Below are 22337 nucleotides of genomic sequence, written 5' to 3'. Positions count from 1 at the left end.
TGAAGACAAGCAGTGAGGGGTAGAAGGACTTATGCATGAGAAGGGAGAGGCTGGGCACCTGTGGCCTCCAAAATCTGATCTTGTTGGGTCCATTATAAGCATGAACTGGACCCAAGACGAAATGCAATTGCCACACAGACTTTGTAGAAAATACCCCATAGCAAAGGCAAGCAGGAATCTGATCCACTGACAGACTGAAATTACCCCTCACAGAATAGAATGCTGTCATTTTAATCATCCCATCCATCATTTCACCATCAAAAACAGTAAATAAACCAAGTCCACTGTTTCTGGCAAGATACTCCCCTCCCAGTTTCATTCCAAATTTTAACTCCTACCACATGAAAGGTTAACTGCAAATAATGACATTTCCGGCAAGTCCGCTTTTATTTTAGATTCCACAAATTCTCAGTTATTGAATCTAACTGGAAGTTTGTTTTAGAAATCTGAGTCCTGTGCGCAAATCCAAGTGGAGAAAAAGGCATACACAGTTCGTAAGGGATCTGGCATTTGTTATAATCCTCAGCACTAGGAACTCAAGCAAGGGCATGCAGGGACACAGGCTAAGTGACGGGGCAGGGAAGCTTTGCTCTACTTCTTGGCTGGGAATTACTGGGGCAGGATTAGACACTAATTCAATACACATGAGGAACCACTGCCCACATGCATGGTTCAATTCTACTTCCACTTCATTTACTATTTACAACTCCACTATTGTAGAGCTGAGGCCTATAAGAGAGTGGAGCTTTTAACTTCTGCAGGTTTCATTTTGCTTGATTGTATAAAAAAATATGATAGCTGATCTTAGTAGCTACCCATTATTTTGATTGTTACTGCTCTGTCATCTTCCGTCAGAGCTTTTTAGCCTGAGCACCATTTTCATGGTGTTATCAGCAGCAGCCCATCTTTATTCCCCAAATGGGCTCCATGCTCTGTTTGCCTCTCTCACTCTATACCTCTGCCTCTCAGCTTCCCTTCATCTGGTTGCCAGCACTAACATTTATGGGCCGCAGACAACAGTAGTGCCAGGAAATGCAGACCACATGCCAAGCAGCCATCTACTCAGAACCTGCCTTATTCTACCCCTGCTATCAGACATAGAGAGCTGCTGCACAAGTTGAGCAAGCAGAGCTAGATCGGAGTGGTGTTTGTACCTAGCAGGAAGGGAAAGTGCTTCCTCCATCTGGCTGGTTCCAGAGGAGTCTGGAATTAAATTTATGGCTGCCACTAGCCACTTGGCAAATAAGTTCATGGGCATCAGCCCTTAAATAACACTTCAGCATTTCAGGGGCATCACTTGTGATGAATACAAGAGTATGGAAGATGCTGCATTTCAAAAGGATACGCTACTTAATTATTTCTTTTTCAGAAATCATAAAACAGCTCACATTAAAGGAACAATGTAGACTCCTCAAAGGAGGCTGGGAATTGCTGCTAGATCTCTGAGCAATTAATTAAAACTGATTTCACACTGAAATAGCCCTGATGATGTGTAAAATAGGCTAGTATGAATATTGCCACAGTAAGAAAATAGGTACTGTGCCTCCATCAGTATGAATGGAGATATGCTGCATAATTCCATTGCCTGCAACTATGGTAACTTGAATTAACCAGTCTCCCAAGCCTAAACCACTTGCACTGTGGAGAAGGACAGATGGAAATGTGAACAGCCCTGCATGCTCACCTACATCATGGATAAACTGTTCAATCTTGGACTGCATGCCCCAGTAGCGGAACTCCACCTTACAAAGCTTGTAAGCACACATGAGAGGCCCATCAGATATGTTCTCTAACCAGTCATCTCCCAGAGGCCCACGTCCTGTCTTGGCCGAGCGATAAAGCCGTGGGTCCTCTTCCACCTTGTATTCACTGGGTGAGATGGGGTCCCGCACAATGTCAATGGTATCTGTAGGATTTGAGGGAAGGATGAATGGGAAGCAAGTATCTTACCACCATCAGAACCTGAGAGAATCACTCTTTCTCTCAGATGGTTGCTGTTCCCCGCCCCGCCCCCTTCCGCCATGCCACAGAGTCTATTCAAAACCTCAAAGACATTCCTTTGTTCTTTCATAGCCCTGTCATCTCTTTGGGCAGGAGCTGAGCTAAAGCTTTCTTCCTCCATTCCCAAATTGTGAAGCAAGGAAGGCATAACAGATGACATGAATCAACAGAGACCACAGATTTTCAACCAAGTCATCTTACCTCAGAATCCCAAAACAATATCCAATATCCACATTAGGTTATTCTATATTGCAATGCTTAACAGACCAGCACGGCAACTATAATACATTCTACAATGTACTATAGAGTGCAAAGAATAGATGATGATCAATCTCTGAACACTCACCCAGAATCCTTTGCCTGCGCTCTACAGCACTAAGATTGAAGACATTGTTCTGTTTCCCAACATCTGGTCGGTAATAGGTCTCAATCTCAATAGAAAATTTCTCCACAAAAGGGCAGGTGTATCTGTAGGGTGAAAGGAGAGACACTGACAATCTTGCCCCACCCAGTTTACAACCCTAAACCCCACCCCTTCATCAGGGCTGCCCTCAGCTCCCCCACCCCTAAGGTTTTCTCCTGTTTCCCATCCCGCGCTGCTAATACCTGGTGCGTGTGTAAGGATAGGCATTCCAGGATTCTTCCTCTACCTGCAGAGCTGCTTTGGGCAGGAGGGCACGGAACCAGCTAGGGATGTGAGAGCCCACATGGTAGATCTTATGTGTGTATTGACCACTGCCTCCAGGGCCATCACTGTAGGGCCGGTTGGCCAGGATCTCAACTCCACTGCCCTCTCCGCTTGATTCTTCTCGGCTCTTTTTCTGAAGAACAGGATAGCCCGTAACGCTGAGCAGATGCCCCACAACATATCTCAGCCTTTGACCCTGCTCATTTTCTCAGTCTGTGACCCACCACACTTAAGACTCCAGGACCCCCATCTCATCGCAACCACATCTGCCACAGATACCCATCATGCTAAAGTTGTTCTCTCACATTCAAGGCTGTTATTACCTGGATCATGTAGAGTTGGGCCACCTGGTACTCTGCCAGGCTCATGGGCAGCAGAATGTGATATTCCTTGATCAGCATTTTGACAATCAGGCCCTAGGAGTTGAGAGAGAGTAGGGCGTAAGTGGATGCAGTCAAGCCAGGAGCAAAGTCTATGGGAGAGGCAGATGTCTACTCAGGGCTATATGGAGACGATATAGTTCAGCAGGGAAGTGGCAGTTAACCTACCCAAAGACAGCTGCTATTTGGACCATAATGCTCACAGTATCACCCACCGCAGGGATTTCCACTGGATGGGGAATTCTGAGCCATAGACTATAAAAATCTCCCTGCCAACGGAACATAACACTTGGTGCATCTGATGCCGCAGACTCACGAAAGCCTATGCCACAGTTCTTTAAGGTACCACTAAAATATTTTGACTGCAGAAGACTAACACACCAATCTCTCTTCGATTAATTTTTTTAAAAAATGGGTTTTCACCTGCCTGGTTGATTTCTTGGGTCAGAGAAAGATGCTCTGTTCTGTTTCTTTTTTCAAGCCGGCCTCGGAAAATGGCTGTGTTTAAATTAACGACTACATGCTTATCTGATTTCGGTTCTCTAGCAAAAGACGGTATTTCTTACTGTGTGTTCACTTCCTCTCAAAAGAGGAGAAGCTTGAAAGAAATCCCCACTTGACCTTATTTCAAAATACAACCCACTGGGTAAGTTTCCATAGCAACTGTAGGCTAATGTGTGGCTGGGGAGTTTCAACATATTGGAAGGAAATGGGTTGGGGAACATGAGAGAACAAACACTATTTTGACACTCTTAGGTATTGTACTCCTTGCAGGATTCTTGATGCTCTCACCTACTTCCTACCAGAAGGGACAGGTTCATTTGCCTCCATTTTGTCTTTGTGTTTACATCTATTACCAAGCTGGAGGAGCAAAATTCAACTAGCTACTGCCCAGGGCCTGCTTGTCTCCAATCATACCAAGTGGTGACTGCTACCTTCCCCTACAGCAGTGAATCTCGTCCATTTTGGTATGGTGTAACCCACAAAGCTAAATTTACTTGGAATGGCGTCCCACTTTAAAAACAGAGCATGCATAAATCAAGAAAACTGCAAAAGACTGGGACTCACTTTCATAGGCTTTGTGACCCAGTTTTGGGTCTGGACCCACGCTATCATTGATTCAAATCATTAGTGTATCTTGCAAATGAAACCCACCACACCATCACTAGTGCCTTTAGCAATACTATACCTTACACTTGCCTATAGCACACAGCTTTCTGAGGCTGCTTTCTTTCTCATTCTCTGCCATTAGCAGCTGTATGACAGGCAGTAATTCAAAAGATGCAGCTTTTCCTAGCATAGAACTGCAGCAGTGAGCTCTGCTAGGCACAGAAGCTCTGCCAGTGAAAAAAGCTAGCAACTCTAACAGTGAATTATAATCATAACTCCTACCTTCATTGTAAATTGATCTTTATACATTCATTTTGCTTTGCCAGCTGGACCTTACACTTTGAACCAACCCTCAGCTTTATTAAATGAGCAAAATAGTAATAATTCCAGAAGTATAGCCATATTTGTTGCAGAAAAAAACAAGCAAGAACTGTGTGTCATTTAAAAACTAACAAGTTTTTATTCTAGCATAAGCTTTTGTAAACCAGAGCTCATATATCTAAGATAAAGAGTACAAAAGTTGTAAACAGCAAGGTCAAAGGGCAACAAAATGCAGGAAGTAAAGAGTAAAATGGAATTATGTAAATTCAAGTGTAATCAAGAAAAGTACAGCAAGCATTTACAGTAGCAATAGTCGGTGATAACAGTTTTCCTAGTTTTGTAAGCATTATCTAGCACAGCAAAACTGGAGAGATTGAGTTTATCACCAATCATAGCTCTTATGAATGGTCTCTGTAGTTTTCTTGATTACTCTTGAATTTTATGTAATTCCACCTCGTCCTGCATTTCATGACTCTTTGACCAAGCTGTTTACAACACCTGTTCTTTATAATTTCATTCATACATGTTATTTATAGTCTGCCTTTCTCATTGAGACACAAGGCACATTACACAGCAAAATTCCATGTGATCAACAGCTGGGACATTCAATAAACAATACAATAGGGGATGCTTGGCAGAAATTTGAAAAGAAGCATACAACCCAAATACAGGGATACAGCATTGAAATACTGCTGAAATTAAATGTAAGTAATTGGATATGACCTATTAAATGACATGGGAACTACTTAGTAGGATCATATCTGCATCCACAGACAGTACCCAGTAGTATCATCCACAGACCCTGTCCCTACCATGGTGGAACACAGAGGCGGCAGCTGTCCTGCAGATAAAAGGGACTATGAAGGCTTTCTATGTGATAGCCAAAATCTTGAGCTGAACCCAGTAACTGATAGGTAGCCAATAAAATTCTGCCAAATGGGAATCCACTATATACCTCTGATAAATTAAGCTCAGAGCTACGAAAGCTTATGGAAAAATAAAACTTTGTCTTTAAGATGCCAGAATACTTCTATTTATAATTATTATTATTAATAAGTTCACATCTGAGGTGCTGAAAACAATTAAATCATTTTAATAATCCATACAACAAACCCCATAGAACAGGCAAATATTATCCTCCTTTTTCAGGCATAGAGCCAGTATGATGCAGAGCTAAGAATATTGGATTCAGGTTCGTATCCCCACTCTGCCATAAAGTTCAATTGAGTGACCTTCGGCCTGCTTCTCTCTCTCTCAGCCTAAACTCCTTCACAGGAATTCTGCAAGGGCAAAATTTAGGCAGGGAGAAATATGTATGAGATTGCCACCCTGAGCTCTTTGGCAGAAGGGTGGGATAAAAATGAGGGGTAAGGGTGAGATGAATATAGGGCTCAGGCAATAAGAACAGAATTTTGCCTAAGGCCACCCAATGAATTAATGGCTGAGGTGGGACTTCAACCAAGAGCTTCCTGCCTCTCAGCTCTCATACACTATACTGCATGTCACCAGTTCTTATGAACAATTTTTCTCCATATCACCTATAGCACCTCCAAAACCAGTGATAGAAGAGTCCTTGTCAGAACAAAACAATTTTATAACCCACACTCTTTATGTATTAGCTCCCAACACCCAGATAATGTAGCTGTCCGCAAGAAATAGGACAGGTATAAACCAACACAGCCAGATAAACTCAAGCAATCAAGTTGGGCTACTCACTACATGGGGAGGTGACACTCCAGCCATGCTGCCTCTGAGGTCACAACCAATCATATCTGTGAGGAAGCTTCTTCCAAAGCTCGGATATGTCAGTCATTTTAGATTGTGAACTCAAAAACACCACCCTTCCACTGAGCCATACAAGAAAAGACAGTTTTATGCTCACTTATTTATTTACTTTGGATTTCTATTCTGCCATCCCCATGAAGGGCTGGATGAATTCCTCCCCACAAAGTTGGATGAATTCTCATCCAGGTGTAGCACAAATAAAAAGAAATGAAAAAAGCCCCCTTTCCTGACTATATAATCCATCTGGATTCACAATATATATTTTTCATATATCATTCCATGTTTAAACTGAATTAGGTTCAATTGCTCCCATGAATGTACTGAGGAGGCTATTACAGACTAGGCTATTGCAGACTTTCACTCCCTTATAAAGCCATGTCCAGCAGCAATAATGTCATGCCCAAACATTCCCACGTCTCACTCAGCTGTGCATTGTATAACCCCATCATGCCACTCTACCAAACCATCTTCCTCCAGTCTTAGCTATTCAAATTCCTACAAACACATACACATACTCTTGTAGGGAAAATGCTCTCACTCATCCACAATAATTGTCAGCTCTAAGAGGGCGGCAGCAAAAGGATGGTAGAGAACTTCATGGAATATATTTAAGGCTTCAATCCTACACTCATTTATTTGAATCATCCCCAAAGATACAGCTATACTGATTTTCAGGTAAACATGCATTGGATTAGGTTGCACAAATAAAAAATTAAGCACTAGAAGGAAAGTGAGTGAGATGTACTGATAAGTAAGCTTATGCATCATGTCTTAGTAGCATTCAGAGCTTTGGGTGAAATGAAGCATTTTGTTTACACTTTAGTGTCCCCCCATCCCATATTTTATTTTATAAAGGATAAATACACCAAGGTAACATTCTGCAAAGCACAAGGCAAAACCTCAAGTGATAAACTAAATTTACACCCATCTAACATATACAGCCAGCCCAGCTCAGCCTCAATAAAGTTGCCCTGACTGAAAGCATTGCTACCTTTTTTGCAAACAGAGTTCCTGCACCTTAAGCCATAGGCCAGATAAGTTTAGCAAAATGGTTTCTCTTATCATCACTTTTCCTTGTTTATAAAAGCTTTATTTATTGAATTTACAACTGCTGAGCAGCCGTTAAAGGCACAGGAGCCTTGCCAGGAAAAAAATGGTAGCACGTTAGGCTGAAACACATCTCTACAACTACAGTTCAAGTAAGTCCAGCTTCATGTCCAATGAACTCCAATAATCTCCTGAACAGTCAACAGACCTTATTAACCAAGCCCCACAAACTATGATGGGGACAGAACAGCAATGGCTAGTGTGAGGAGACAGAAGCAGTCTATGTATCACTGGAGCTGTCATCTCCTCATGCCTTCACCCAAAGAATAGACCCTCCCAGATACTGCCACCCTCGCTGCAGGAACACGTGGTAACAGAATCCCAAGGCACAAAGGGATACAGCCGCAGAATCCCATTCCTCGCCAGCCCAAGCTTTAGAAAAGGGGGTCGAGGGGCATACGGCCAAAGAACTGTCATAAGCAGGGGGGAGGGGAGACCTGCCGGGCCACCTGGTTCCAGAAGCCTCTGAGGCGACCAACCCAACCCTCCTGGCCGTGCCCGCCACTCCTTCTGCACACCTCGCACCCCCCACCCCCGCTGCGCCCCTGAAGTCCTCCCATTGCCACCTATTTTGCATCCCAGGCTCACACGCCCCTCCCCGACCCTGCTTCCACTCCTTCTCCTGCTGATTTGCAACGCCTCGCCCCCACTCCGTCCCTGCGGTGCATGCCTGCCCCAATTCCCCCAACCCCGTTGCTCTGCGTGCACACCATCGCCCCCGCCCCCCTTCCCACCGGGCCCAGACCTGTGGCTCGTTGTGGGGATGCCAGTGATGCAAGCAGTGGTATGCTCCGATGGGGAGCACCGGGCTAAGGAGCGGGGACCGCCGGCCTCGCTAAGTCCTCCCCGTTCCCGCCCTCTGGCTGTCCCGGGCTGCCAGGGCTATGCCAGGGCTCGACTCCCGCGGCGGGAACATGGTCTGGGTGGTGATGTGGGCTGGGTCGGGGGCTTCTTCGGACAGGGATAGACAGCGCCGAACCCTTGCCTCCCGCGTCACCGCGGCAGAGAAGCCAGCTCAGCCGCAGTCTCGGCGTCCTTGCACGGGCGGGGGGGAGGAGAGAGCGTGACTGGGAGGGGATCGGGCAAGAAAAGGAAACGCGGTTTGTGTGAAGGAGCGCAGAGGTAGGGGCGCAGAGGAAGGGGAGGGAGGGACGGGAGAGGGTGTTTCTTGCAGGCTCACTGAAGTCCCTCGCAGCTTGCCTGAGGCGGGAGGGGGGGGGGCTTTCAGCGAGGCTGCCCTGCTCTTTGGCGATGAGCAGCGCGTCAGGACGGGGGTGAAGTTTATTATTTTTAACAGAGGCTGCAGGCGCTCCCGTCCGAAAAGTAGGCAGGCAGGGGCAGCAATCCAAGGCGCTGCTGGGCGCCGCAAACCAGCATCGTGCGACGGGAAGAAGGGTGCGCTCAGCAGGATCCTGCACCCCTGGGGTTTCCCTTCGGCTTCGATTCGGAAACGAAGGCCTCCTCCGGCCAGGCTGTTTTAGCACGCGCGTGGGTTCCCATAGAAACTGCGCCCAAGAGCTTGCAAAGCCGCAACGCCTCTGCGCGTTGTCTCCCGCGTCCGTCTGTGACATCACAGTCCGTTCCCCGGGCAACGCCAGTTATGTCAGATACCAGTGACGTCAGTAACTGACGCGAAATGAAGACCAGCTGCGAGGGCGTCGAGGACCCCTCGAGAACAAATTTATGTGCAAGTAGTTTGGAGATTAGACTGAAAGAAAAGAGAAGGGAAGTAAGTCAGAAGTCGGGTGTACATTCGCAGTATAGCACACTTGAGTAGCTTAAATGGAAATGATCGCCAACTGACTCGTTTTGCCACATGCAAATAAATACTTCATAACACTGATTACACCAAAGAGTCCGCATTAAAATGAAATGTTTTAGAAAAGAAAAAATATTTAAATATTGACACGTGCAATAGATTCTTTTAACAACACCAATTGTATTATGTTTCAATGTAAAATATTGGCAAAACAAGTTGCACAAAGCATGCCACAGTATGCAGAAGAAAGTACCTTCTGGCATCTTTGCAAAAAATAACATTCATCCACCATTAAGACCATCAGTTCACATCTAACGTTCATCACTGGTCTACAAGCAGAACATGAAACAACCTGTTTCTGCCTAAGGGCATGCCCTTTTTGTTCACCTGAAAAGCTTTTTGTGTTCATCACTACCAAATACCTAGCAGCTTCTGTGCCTATGTTGCACAGGTTGCTGCTCTCCTTGCAGCAACTTAATTCTCAGAACAAAATTAAAGGACAAGAGCCCACTTACATATAACCCTGGGCAAGTCAAGTGCCCAGTCAATGTGATCAGATTTGAAATGTGCCGTTTCCAATGGGACTCATGTTCTGCCATACAGGCCTCACTGTTACTTCTATTCTCATAGCATGCTTGTTCAAATTAGTGCTGCCTGCAAAATTTATTGTAAATCTCAGTTGTGCATCTGTTGTAGACAACAGCAACAATCATGTCAGGAATAACTGGGAAAGTAGCTAGGAAATAAAAACCTAATTATACTCCCCTTCTTGGAAACTATCACATTACATTTACTATAGTACAATTTTGGATTTTTTTTGTGCCTATCGTGCTTCTCCATGTACATTAGTTTTGCAATTAACAGTATGAAGACAGGGTCTGGCAGGTCACTTGGCTCTGTACCAAGGTCTCGTGAATCAGTTTGTTACTACTTTTGGCTTAATATTTCCATGTATTTGTTTAGTTGTGATTTAACACAGGACAATTTTTGTGATTCACAACTTGTTCCTTTGAATAAGAAGTATACACACAGTATACACAAAATCACACTTGCTGAAAGTGTTTTGACATCACAGTAATCAAAGTGGCACACAGCTTGATCCCTGCCTGATCCTAGTGCAGTGGGGCTTCATCTCAAGTCAAGTGTGCAAATACCTACATATAAATACATGAAAATGCAAAACTCTTACTTATATTTCACTTCCTTTACTTTCAGATCTCTAGGACAGTAAGGAATAGAGCCAAGTAACCCATTTTTTTCCACATCCTCATCTCTATTCTTCCCTGACCAAGCACAATGAATACAATTAAATTGCTGTTACACAGTAGTTTTTCAACTATTATTTTATTTCACTACCAAAAACAAAGTTAAAATTCAAAAAATAAAATCTTGCACACGTAGTATTTCAAACTCAGGAACATTCAGAGTACATTTTGAAGCAGATGAAATGTGATAATTTCTCCCACCAAACAGTTCATTCCTGGTGTGGAATCTATGTGCAATGTAGCTATGGGAGTGTTACATGCATTATTTATTTGTTTGATAATTACCAACAACAGACATATCTCTAGCCTAAATATTTTCGCTATTTTGTGAACTTCGCCAGTTGGAGGCTCTATCACTTCCCTTTCACATTCACAAGTATTTGTTGGATGGACATTTAATAGAGGCCTTGTGCTGGAGGCGCAAGCCTCTTAGCACGAGCTGAAGGTTGGTCTCGCAGACCTGCGTATACATCTCCTGTACTAGGTGGCAGACACTAGAGCAGAGGAAAAGCATTATGTTTCTGGTTTCCAGGAGCAGTTGGAATGGAAGCATCACTTGTCAGACAATGTTTACCTAACTACATCATGACTGTAGCCCTGGATTGTTTGAATTCTCTGTAGCTTGTGCTGTTCTGTTGGCTTGGGTTGTTTTAGAACATTATAATTTTAAATCAACAGTTTTGCTCCTTAAATTTTAAAAGGCTAATACTAGTAGTATGCTTGGATGGTATAGATTGTTGCTTTGCAGTTTCTAAAAATTGCTTTTGTTTTTTGTTTTGATTTTATGATGTTGTGTTTGGAGGGGGTGGGGGTAGAGTTGTGGAGGTTTTGGGATTTTCCTGTTGTTTTGAGCTTTCTTTTCCTAGTGCCGGATGTATGGTAGAGGTACTATTCCAGTGCAAATGGGAGCTGGGAGATATGTGATTGGAATTTATCAAACGTGGCCAGTGTCGGGCAAAGATGCTTTCTGCTTATCTAACCTCTCCAACATCTGAACAGTCTACAATGCAAGGTACACTACCTCCCCCACTGCTACATCAATATTGTGCAATGCCAGATCTATGAGCAGCAAAGCTGCATGCCTTACTGAGATATTACAGGAATAGGAAATAGATGTGGCCTGCATAACAGAGACTTAGTTGGAGGGAAATGACATTGTGTGGCTGTCCCAAGTAACTCTGCCTGGCTATGTGGTTCTATACCAACCTTGTAATGGCTGAGGAGGAAAGGTTGCTATTGTCCATCATAAATCATTCTACTTCCGCAGACTTCCAGTACAAACAATAGTTGTCATTGACTATAAGCTTCTTTCATTGGGAAGTAAAGATAGTCTGGGTATTTTGCTTGTTAACCGACCACCCAGCACCCCAGTAAACACCCTTCTGAGTTGGCAGATGTAATGTTGGAGACACCTAGAGTAATTGTTCTGGGCAACTTCAACGTTCATGCTGAATGTTCTGTATCAGGGCCAGCCCAGAAGTTATAGCTTCTTTGGCAGACCTGAGCTTCTCTCAAGTAATGACAGGCCCCACACATAAAAGAGGCCACACCTTAGATAGATTTTGCACTGAGCCTTGGAAGGAAGGTCTTGTTTCATCTGTAGACAAGAATGGTGTGGCCAATAATTGCCCAGTCTCCAATCTGCCCTTTCTGGGCAAAGCAACTGAGAGCACAGTAGCTGACCAACGCCTGGTCTTCTTGGATAACTCTGCTGCTTTTGACCCTTTTCAGCCTGGATTCAGGCCAGGCTATAGGACAGACTACTGCTTTGGTGGCATTGATATTAGCCTGATTGCAGACAAAGGTCATGCTTCTCCTCTATCTTTGTGGAGCCACAAAAATGGAATTGTAACTGTCTTGCTTCCATTTTGGAAATGCTATCAGAAATCGCATGAAAGGAGCTGCCAGCATTCCATGAATGGGGTGCTATTTTTAAGATTTGGGGAAATGGCCCTGGTTTCATTTAAAAGAAAAAAAAGTAGACCTTATCAAATTTAGATGTTGCTAAATTATTTTGCCCAAACATCCAGTGTAGTGGTTAAGAGTGTTGCATTAGGATGTGGGAAACTCAGTTTGAATCCCTGCTTTGCTGCAGAAGCTGATAGGTGACCCAGTCACTTTCTCAAGCTAACCTAACTCACAGGGTTGTTGTGAGAATTGGGGAGAAAGAAAAGGTATAAATAAAGTAAGGACATAAACATCCAACCCTCTCTCCTTTCCCAATGCCTAAAACACTAGTGTCAGCTAAGTTCCTAATGGAGGCCAAGGATTTGGCAGCTCTTAGCTCTCACTGGCTTTTAACTTGTTCATAGATAACATCTGGAGAACTTTTACCATAAGGCCACTGATTAGTATATCACCAAGTGCATCATAGGGAGACCTAGGAACCATGGGTCTAGATCCGACTTATCACTTAACTTCCCTCCCTTACTACAGACCTTGTCATGCTTGCCTTTTGTCCATGCAGGTCCCATGATAAAAGAGAATCCCTTTCTCCCATTTTCACCAAGAGAAAAGCTGGCTGGATCCACACTTAATCTCTTCTAAAATGCTGGGGCTGGCTCATCTCTAGCAAACACAAAAAGAAACGTTTTCAGGACAGATGGCTTGGAAGCATCTTCCCCACTTTAAGGATGGAGAAAACATCAGGTGTTCTTAAGGAACATAGGGTGTTTTCATCTCACTTGAGCTAGTGTGAATGGTCATCAGTTTGCAGCCTTAAGGGTTGAAATATATATTACACCTGCAATCCTCCAATGTTAGCACAGGAACAAGACCTATATAGGGCAAAATATGCACACACTCAGTTCCTGCAATCTGCTTTCTCCAGAGGGTTTTCACTCTCATCTGCTAGGTTTATTAAGAGTCTCAGAACTGTCTGAGCAACACACACACACACAAGAAGATTAGGGAAGGGGTTACAGAGCAAGTTGTCAAGTGTGGGGAGGAGGTTTAAGCACCCCCTCTCACTCTGTTGACTATTTAATCCACCTTGAGTCTCTGTGAGAAAGGCAAACCATAAGTAACATAAACAAGTAAAATAAACATGGGCTTCTTTTAACTAAGTACCATATACCCTGTCTCTGTAACAGCTCCTAGGCAGAAAATAGTAACCCATGTAGGCAGGAAATTAACAAAAAGGCAAATCTGAACCAATATACTAATGAGAGTTTCATTTTTGTTCCTGAGATCTCCTCTTCGGACATTAAAGGTACTGAGTTTCAAACTCTTACACAGCAGCCTCTATGAAATTTCAAAATAATTTTGCTTAGCAATCCATGTCAAAATGTCCTAAAAACCCATCTCAGTAAGAAAAAGTGCTTGGAGTAACCATCCAACCTCTTTTTGAAGATCAACATTAGGAAGTAATCTTTAACAATAGGATGTTATTTCTTCACAGCAATAACATTTCAGGCATCACACAGAGGAGTAGAAATATTTTATTACAAGTTTTCCAATACTGGCTCAATGACTGCTGGCTGAGGCTTCCACTGCAAGTGGTGGTGAGGGCCTCATGCTGCTTTTCTATGGAAGCACATCTTGCAATACAGACCATCAATGTCTTAGTTTTCATTACATGGGACTTTAAACACACACACAGGAAGAAGGAAGAGACTCAATTTCAAAGCTTTTCTTTTATTTAGAAACCCCACCCACGGAATTTATAAAGACACAAACTTGCTACCAGCCATTATTCTCATTGGTTGATCAGGTGTGTGCAAAAAAATGTTTCTACATCAATTCCCAGAATGCCAATTGATGAAAAGTATTGTGATGCAGCAGTAGCTTGAGATTCTTGAGTGTCAATTGGTATAAAGGTCTTTGAAGGCAATGGTAGTTCCAGTATGTACAACACTGATGGAAAAGGCAGGGGGGTTAATCTCCAGACTTCAAAGTAGTGATGATTGGCCAGAAAGTCCACAGGGCGGTGCCAGGAGGAAGCAACTGTTACGTACGGGCATTGCGTTCTGTTTCTGCCAGACACTCTCTTACTAGGGCCCTGGCATGAATAATCCCTGTGAAAGAAGTGCACAAAACTAAGAAATACTGGACAGTTTCATAGAACCAATCAAGTGAGTATTCATTTGTCAAAATTTACAGTTGTAATCTGTCACCCATGCTGAAAGACACTGGTGACCAACCATCATATGCTTTTCCTACAGAGTAGTACAAGAAATATATTGTTCAAATGACTTTTAATGGGGCAAGATGGAGATGCAAGCAGTAAATTAGGAACTGTAGGTAGAAAAGAACTGCTTGCTGGAAGCAAATAGGAAGAATAAAAATTATGAAAAACAGTCAGCCAACCAGAAGTAGGTCAAAGCAATCAAGAGTAATGCCCTTGGGGTATACCAATTCTAACTCAGCAGGTTCTCCTGGTTTCATCTGTGCTGCAACTAGTTCCAGTAAAATCTGCAACACTGGCCAGTTGTCATGGGAGTTGTAGGGGGGCACTTCTCTCTACTGCACACCGGCCAACAATATAAGTTAATTTAAATTTTATCAGGGACAGAAGATGTCAAAGAAAGAAATGGACGAGAAGAGTTAACAGGATGGTATGCTAAGCCAAATCTGTAAATAAATAGTTAGCTATGAATTGCAACACTAACAAACTTCACAACTTATTAATATTCTACCAAAGATTTAAATATGCTACTGTCATCTGTAATGCCTTTGGGGACCCTAAAGACAGCAGTAAGTTATACTTGCTGGAAATTATATCTGGGACTTCAAGTAAGTCACTTAGCCCCCTTGTCAGGACCAAAATCCCTTATAAGGCAAACTGGCTTACTATATGTGCCTATTCTCCATGATCAGAAACTTCCTACCTCGCTTCAGCCGCTCCATGGCACTCTTGCTGCCTGCATAAGTAGGTCGGATCTCCTTGCCCATCTCTTCAATGACAGAAAGCAAGTCTGTGTATGTGCTCTGGGAACCCTGGGCACCTGGTGGCTTCATAGCCTGTAAAATCAAGATCACAGCAAAAGTCAAGGACCATTTTTTTCTGTTATTATTCTCAATAGCTGCCGGAAAGACTCCTTTTCAATACCAAAGCAGGAACTCACCTGCACGTAGCCCATTGATGGGGGCCCAAAATCGTTGAAGAGTGGTCGAAAGGGGGCAGAAGCTCCAGGAACAGATCCAGATGGAGATGGGACACTCGTGGCTGCAAGTAACAGAAGAAACAGGATTTTAGCCACAAGAGAAGGAAGGGTTCTCTAACACACTGGAATCTCAGTGCTCATAAGGCTCTTCTAAGCAGCAGTACTATGTACCTTTCCCTTACTTATGTGATCAAGGCCACTGCCAATGAGATAGGGAACTGCAAGAAAGTAAACTTTAAGAAATACTTGATGTATTAAAACTCTGAACACCTCCAAACTCTCCTTGGCAAACATTTGCCACTTCTGCCTGTGAAATGATTATCCTTGGTTTCTCCCTGAGCACTTATGCAATATGGTTGGCATAAACCACACAGGTGAAAGGTAAAGAGGTCCACCCTCCACTCTCTGCTGCTTGAAATTTTTGTGCTAAGTCTACAATAGGGGAAAGGAGACAGGGTGTGGTATATCAGTTGCGCTTGTCACAGAACATTAATTCATAAAGTAGGTGTTGGTTTTTCATGTTTATTCATTATTTAATTAGACCTTTATTCCCCATTCTCTCAGAAACACATGGTGATATACTTTTGGGGGGACTGTTGCAAGCTTGGTCTAGAATGACCAAACAGCAGAAATGTTACATTTACATGGGAATGCTGAACAACTGCCAGGTCGATGCATCATACAAAGGAGACCAAGATTTCAACATATAGAACTAAGCAAAATCTAGTTTATTGAATGCTACTGCTACTATTGATCAAACAGTGTTGCCTATCCATGATTTTAATGACAGATATTTATGTTAAACCTTTATACCTGATAGTTCATTAGTATAGCTGAAGAAATAGTAGATTTATTGCTCTCTTAGTTACAAACAAGAGCAAGTTTAGTATTGTAACTTTGCTTTGAAAAATAAATGAGGATTATCAAGATACATCCCAAGTATACCTGTTGCTTATCTTTAAAATCAATTTCAGGAAACTCATTTTATTTAGAGAACAATGTGTTAAAGTTTTAATTCTGCTTCTGTCAGCATTTCTATAAAAAGTGTAACTTAAAGGGCTAATCAGGCTTCAGCTGGTGACTTTCAGTTGGAGAAGATTTTTATTGCTCTCTCTCTCTGGGAGGGGCTTCAAATTTTTACATAGCATTCTCCCAGTCAGAGAAAACCTAATGTGCCTTAAAATTCATGTATTTAGCAAAATCTGAAAAATTTAGGAGACCTCACTTAGGAGATATTCACTTTTATTGCATGCATTTTTCTGTGATAACAGGATCTGTTCATACTTCTCAAGTTCTTGACTAATACAAAGTTATGTCTTATATAAAATAAAGTCATTAACTCAAAGATGTTCTCTGCTTGTTCTAATAAACTATGACTGCAGAAGCTTTCTTAATTGCATATGAAGTAAAATCCTAGAATATTTTCTTAAGAACAGGTGAAAATATGTTAAAGTTCAGGCTCTTACATGAATCAAGCTATTTTTAATTTTTAGGATGGGAAAGTTTCCTTCCAAACACATCAGGGATAACTAGTACCAATGAGAAGGAAATGCCTGCATTGAAAGATACAGTTTTCAAAATAGGGTTTTTTGGGGTAAAGATGTAGCCTTTGTTAAACCTGAAGACTATTCATTGTCACATTAGCAATCCAACCTCTCCCTTTCATTTTAGACTATTGTATTATATCCCTTGAGTGAGATCTTGCTTTAGCTAAATTCCCCTTGAGAAGGTCTTTGAAAAGGCTTGTTGACAAAGAACAGAATGAACAATGAAAATTTATTCTTCATATAGGTATACATCACTTCCCCAAGCTCTTTCAGCCTTGACCACAGATGCTTGTGGTTTTGCCTTAACTTCCTGTTAACACAACGTATAAGACCTCTTGGAAGAAGGATGGGGGAGGGAGGCAAAATGAGAAGCCTACCTCCAAACACTAGTAAGAACCCACTGCTGTTTTTTTTCATTTAATTAATATCAACATTAGCCCTGTTACTTTCATCTTGTGCCACTTATCCTATCCACTCAAGCCGCAGCCTACAGCAGCAGGCCAGCATACTAACATTTATTAATAGTGGGCGAATATTCATGTGGATGCTATTGAAATCAGGTTAAAGACTACTGGTGTAATTCAACTGTTGGCAAGTTTCTAAAGATAGAAATCTTGAAGACAACAAGTTCTTAATTGAGAAAATTCCCCTTATTATGCAAGTAATAACAGTAAGTGTATAGTTTTTGAAGCATCTGGAACTAACTCCCAGGGGAAAGTGAAAACAAGTCCTTGATTTGATAGGTCCAGAAAGAGAGGACCAGCAGTTAATTTGTTAAAGAGGATTATTTCATTGAACCAGAGATTGGGCCATTTAAAGATTACTGATTAAACCCTATTTAGTGGAGCCCAACCCAGTTTCATCTCAATTTGGTTGCTCATTTTTGTTTGTGTAACATTTGTAATTACAACTGTCAAAGTAAAGCAGCCATACATAAAACTGCTAAAGTTACCTTAGTATAAGGTCACAAGAAAATGCTCTCATAGCCTTCCAAAGCTATTTTGCAAGTAATGTCCACTGTTTTAATTTAATGATACGCATAAACTGCTGACTGGTCTGCAGTTGAGTCTGACTATGTACAGGAGAGAATTGTTAACCATCAGCAACTAATGGATTCACCCCAAGGAATTAGACTTTTTCCCACTTTGAGAGGCAATGAAAAAAACTATCTTAGGACTGCAAACACTCATGCCCCTGTGGCAAATACGAATCCCCCCTATGTGACTAGGAACAAGCTTTCATACTGAAAGAAAATCAAACTTTTAAAAGTTCAGGCTGTCAGTACAGTACAAATAACTGGTGAGTGTGCATGGGTATATAGGCTAGTAACATTTTGTAAGAGATAGCACATATGAACACATGAAGCTGTCTTGAATTGAGTTAGACCACTGATCCACATAGTCCAGTACTATTAAATAGGAAAAGGCAGAAAATTAACTGAGGACTGAGCCCTGGCCCTCTTGCTTTCCAGCTGCTTGGATAAGCCCCTAGCTATACAAACCCTCTCATGTTTCCTTATTAGCAAAGGTGTTAAATAGCTAAAAAAACCAAAAGGAAGCCTAGAATCTCACACTATGTAATCCGCCTTGAGTCTAAGTGAGAAAGGCAGACTATAAATGACATACATACATAAATAAATTGAGCAACCTGCCATCAGGCACAGTTACCCAAGCCAACAACATACTGCCCATTTTTGGCAAAGAAAGTGCCAAAAAAGGTAAGGAGCACCATAGCAAGATTCCTGCAGAGCAAAGCTCTAGGCATCTGAAGTAAGATGCATACTTAAAAGGAAATGTGTAAAACACAGAGTTAAACACAAAACAGTGAAGGGGGGGGGGGTCCCTCCTTTTCCCAATTTGTTCAAGCTCTGAAAAAACAACAACAAAGGTCTTCCAGAACAACCAGTGATTCTGACATAGGTTCCAATATTCAGATTCAGCTTCTTCAGGTATATACAACTGGCTGTTCATATCAATGAGAGCTTTTTGTGGAGTATTTATCTTTTGTGACTTGTCCTATAGGATACTACACTTAAGGGAGGAAAAGGAAGACCTTACATGCCTAAGCAGAGTTGTCAGTCTAGTTGAACTCAGTGAAATTTACTTCTGAGTTGACAAGCTTAGGACTGTACTATTACTGTGCTGCCTTACCCTTTTAAAGCAAAGCTTTTGAAGTTTCTCATTTATTTGGTATCAAGACAAAAATCGTATGCATATGTCCTCATACTCTTTTTGTAGGCTTTTGCCTAACAAGAGCCCACAACACATCTGAATATACTACAATAAACTCTCGTTAGTCTTTAAGTGAACAGAGGACTCTTGTTTAGGTTTATTTTCTGTAAAAATGGCCTATAAATTTACACCCTACCCCTTCCTACTCTGTAAGTCTACCCTCGCTGTTCAACTTTCATTTGTCTAGCAGGGCTCCGGCGACTTTTCACAGCTGCAGAAAAAAACACCAGCGCAAGCTACAATTGCAAAATCTGCACTCCTCAGCACACCGTCGGTTTGCAACAATTATGTATCAATCAGTTGATGAGGTCAGAATGCTTCCCTTTCTAGCTCTACTGTGTGCCCGGTGGCTATCCTCCCCCCCCCCCCTTCTGCGACGGGTGCGCCTGCCTCTTCTGAGCTTCTGCATTGTCAAGCAACTGTGAAAGGCCCAAGAGCCCCGCGAGGAAAAGAAAATGGGGCAACCCTCAAGCTCCGGCCTTGGCCCGCCGCCCCGCCTCTCTGGCGCTGCCCCCGGCCGGAGAAGCAGGGCGGCCAGCAGAGGCTCTTACCGACCGGCGGGGCTCCGGGGGCGGGGCTGGCGCTGCTGCTGCTGGTGCCGGCGGCTCCGGAGCTGGCGGGGGCAGGCGCGATAGGCTTGTAGGACATCCCCGACTCCGCGCTCTCTGCTGCTGGCTAGCCCGCGATTGGCGCGCCGCTCCGGCTTCGGCCACCGCTGCCGCTCCTCCGATTGGCGGGGAGGCTCGCCCAAGCTCTCCCGGGGTTGGCAGCTTCCTTTCCTGAGCTTGTCCCGATTGGCGGGAGACCCCTCAGTCCCACCTCCCAATTGGCTGCGCCCCTCTCTCCCCGCTCCTCCTCGGTCCCGGCAAGTGAAGACCCGTCCTCGCGCCCGAGTGAAGCGCGCGCTTGGCCGCTCAGTCCTCCCTCGAGCGTGTGTCCACCCTACTCCTCCTCGCGCCTTCTGTTCCAGCGGACTGACCCGAGGAGGGCGCGGGCACGCGCACCGCCTACCCCTTTTCTTCTGCTCCTCGCGCTCGCTCAGAGCAAAGCCCCGCGAGCGGCTGAGGCCGATGACGCTTACATCCCGCGCCTACGCGTCCCGCTCCCTCCCCCTGTGACCTCACTGCGTAGCAGAACTCCTTTTCCTCTGTGACCATAGCTACGGCGGGCCTGCCGCGGCCTACTCGTAGTTCGTGCTTCTCGGGAAATCGCGTCTAACTGTTACGAAAGGCGTTTGGCGCAGCTTGCTGGGAAACTAGCCTAAAGAAGCCGGTGTATCCTGTTCGAGGGGAGGGCGCATTGCCAGGCTTTCACAAGTAACGCAAAATTTGGGTTCTGCCTTTTGCATTAATGTAATTTGGATGGAAATTTATTCGAAATTGGGTAAAATAAAAATGAGCTTTCTCTGGTTTTACCTCATGAGCAGCGTTCGTAAGGGGCACCTTCCCAACGAACAAGCATTTTCCCCAAGAGTTGTGAAAATACCTGTGTTTGGCAGCCATCACTGCTCTCCTGTCCCGGTGCTGTTAAGTTAGGCGTATTTATGTAAAAACTAAGTCAGGTTTTCCACTAATGAAAAGGGAGGAGGGAGTTCCTCCTTATCAAATAAGGTTATGGTGGGAATCATGGGACGTGCATGGGCAAAAGTTATGTAAACTGAGCGTAGTAAGAATTGTGTGTGATTAAGCAAAAAAGTTTGTGGTATGCAGACCCAATTTTTTTTAAAAAAAATAGCAGTAACTCACCCAGACAAACCCTGGAACTGTGGACTCCATAGTTCCAGACTTTTTTGCACTCCAGCTATGCCTCATGATCCATAATTTTCTTGTAAGACCTGTTGTCTGTCCCCCTGCCTGTAGATGTATGGTGGGTGGACACTAGAAACAGGACATTTTCAGAGGTAGCACTTTGCCTTTGAAATGCCCTCCCCCTTGAGGTTTGCCTGTAGGGTTGCCAATCTCCAGGTAGGACCGACTCCCAGAATTAGAACTGTCCAGACTATGGAGATCATTTCCCCTGGAGGAAATGGCATCCTTGTTAGTGGTCAGCCTTGACCCTGAAACTAATAGGAAAGCTTATGAATATGGCTATATCATAAGCCCCTCTCATGTGTTTTAAGAACACAGAAATGCTGCCTGGCAAGACAGGAGTGGGAGTTGGAAAATTACTGGCATGTGAGGCACAGGCAAGACGGGCTATCAGCCCCACATCTCTGGAGATGTGCAAAAGATCTTAAGACAATAGGTTCTTCCAGTAGTTCCTGAATTAATTACTGCCACACCTTGCCAATCTTCCCTTATCTGCTCTTCCATTCTGGGCTATTCAGGGATCTGATAAAATCCAACTGTCCCTGGAACTGCTCTCCCATTTCCTTTCTAATTTCTTTGTTAGCTCTGTATGTATATCCTATGTGATTACCTGTTGAGTACAGGGTCCAGTTCAAGGCTCTGGTGTTGACCTACAAAGCCCTGTGCGGACTGGGCCCAGCATACCTTCGGGACCACCTCTCCCCATAAGTTCTCCAGAGGTCACTTTGATCAGCTAATAAGCAGTTGCTGATGGTCCCTGGCCCCAGGGAGGTCCGTCTGGCCTCTACCAGAGCCAGGGCCTTTTCGGTTCTGGCTCCGACCTAGTGGAACTCTCTGACTGAGGAAACTAGGGCCTGGCAGGATTTGTTATCTTTCCGCCAGGCCTGCAAGATGGAGATGTTCTGCCAGGCATTTGGTGGGGGCTAGGCTGTCCTCTCGCCAGCCATACCACTGAAGACCATCCACCACCCATGCAGGAGCTCATAAGTGTAGCGCAGGGCATGATGTAAGAGATGAGCCCTGTGCCTAAAATTCTGTATTTTAATATTTATTCCGCCAATCGAGAAATTTTATTGTATGTGGAATAGTGTTTTAATGTTTGTTTATAATATTTTTATTGTTTTTAAGCTGTATGTTATAAATTGTATGTTGTTACACCGCCCTGAGCCCGTCTGATGGGGAGGGCAGTCTAGAAATGCAATAAATAAATAAAATTTCCTGCGTATTTGT

At 43.6% G+C, this 22337-nt stretch overlaps 2 protein-coding genes across 4 annotated transcripts in view; both read right to left on the bottom strand.

Annotated features, from left to right (window-relative positions):
* Window positions 1–8383, bottom strand: part of PITPNM1 (phosphatidylinositol transfer protein membrane associated 1) — a 30091-nt gene extending 21708 nt beyond the window's left edge. The window contains exons 1-5 of the mRNA XM_054970552.1: window positions 8138–8383; window positions 3013–3105; window positions 2608–2822; window positions 2348–2469; window positions 1685–1906 (exon numbers count right to left, since the gene is read on the bottom strand). Of these exons, the coding sequence (XP_054826527.1) occupies window positions 1685–1906; window positions 2348–2469; window positions 2608–2822; window positions 3013–3090 (637 nt within the window). The 5' untranslated portion in view covers window positions 3091–3105; window positions 8138–8383. The remainder of the gene's footprint in view (window positions 1–1684; window positions 1907–2347; window positions 2470–2607; window positions 2823–3012; window positions 3106–8137) is intronic.
* Window positions 8384–13838: 5455 nt separating this feature from the next.
* On the bottom strand, window positions 13839–20802 carry CDK2AP2 (cyclin dependent kinase 2 associated protein 2). 3 transcript variants are annotated; one of them, XM_054972497.1, is made up of 4 exons: window positions 20785–20802; window positions 15483–15583; window positions 15246–15378; window positions 13839–14432 (listed from the first exon to the last, which is right to left on the bottom strand). In XM_054972497.1, exons 2-4 carry the CDS (start codon window positions 15495–15497, stop codon window positions 14365–14367), a joined length of 216 nt encoding a protein of 71 aa, XP_054828472.1. In that variant the 5' UTR covers window positions 15498–15583; window positions 20785–20802; the 3' UTR covers window positions 13839–14364. The 3 variants fall into 3 exon arrangements, with proteins under 3 accessions (XP_054828472.1, XP_054828473.1, XP_054828471.1); XM_054972498.1 differs by lacking the exon at window positions 20785–20802 and adding an exon at window positions 19855–20365; XM_054972496.1 differs by lacking the exon at window positions 20785–20802 and adding an exon at window positions 19851–20031.
* Between the last annotated feature and the right edge of the window lie 1535 nt (window positions 20803–22337).

Source organism: Eublepharis macularius, chromosome 2 (assembly GCF_028583425.1).
Source record: "Eublepharis macularius isolate TG4126 chromosome 2, MPM_Emac_v1.0, whole genome shotgun sequence".
Classification (NCBI taxonomy): domain Eukaryota; kingdom Metazoa; phylum Chordata; class Lepidosauria; order Squamata; family Eublepharidae; genus Eublepharis; species Eublepharis macularius.
Note: the sequence above shows the minus strand (reverse complement) of the source record. Positions and strands in the feature narration are given on the sequence as shown.

Excerpts from the sequence above, each read along its gene's own strand:
- CDK2AP2 (XM_054972496.1), bottom strand. The coding sequence starts at position 19,947 with ATGTCCTACAAGCCTATCGCGCCTGCCCCCGCCAGCTCCGGAGCCGCC. Across the intron at positions 15,584-19,850 it reads CCCCGGAGCCCCGCCGGTCG|CCACGAGTGTCCCATCTCCA; the intron begins GTAAGAGCCTCT and ends TGTTACTTGCAG. Across the intron at positions 15,379-15,482 it reads CATCAATGGGCTACGTGCAG|GCTATGAAGCCACCAGGTGC; the intron begins GTGAGTTCCTGC and ends TTGATTTTACAG.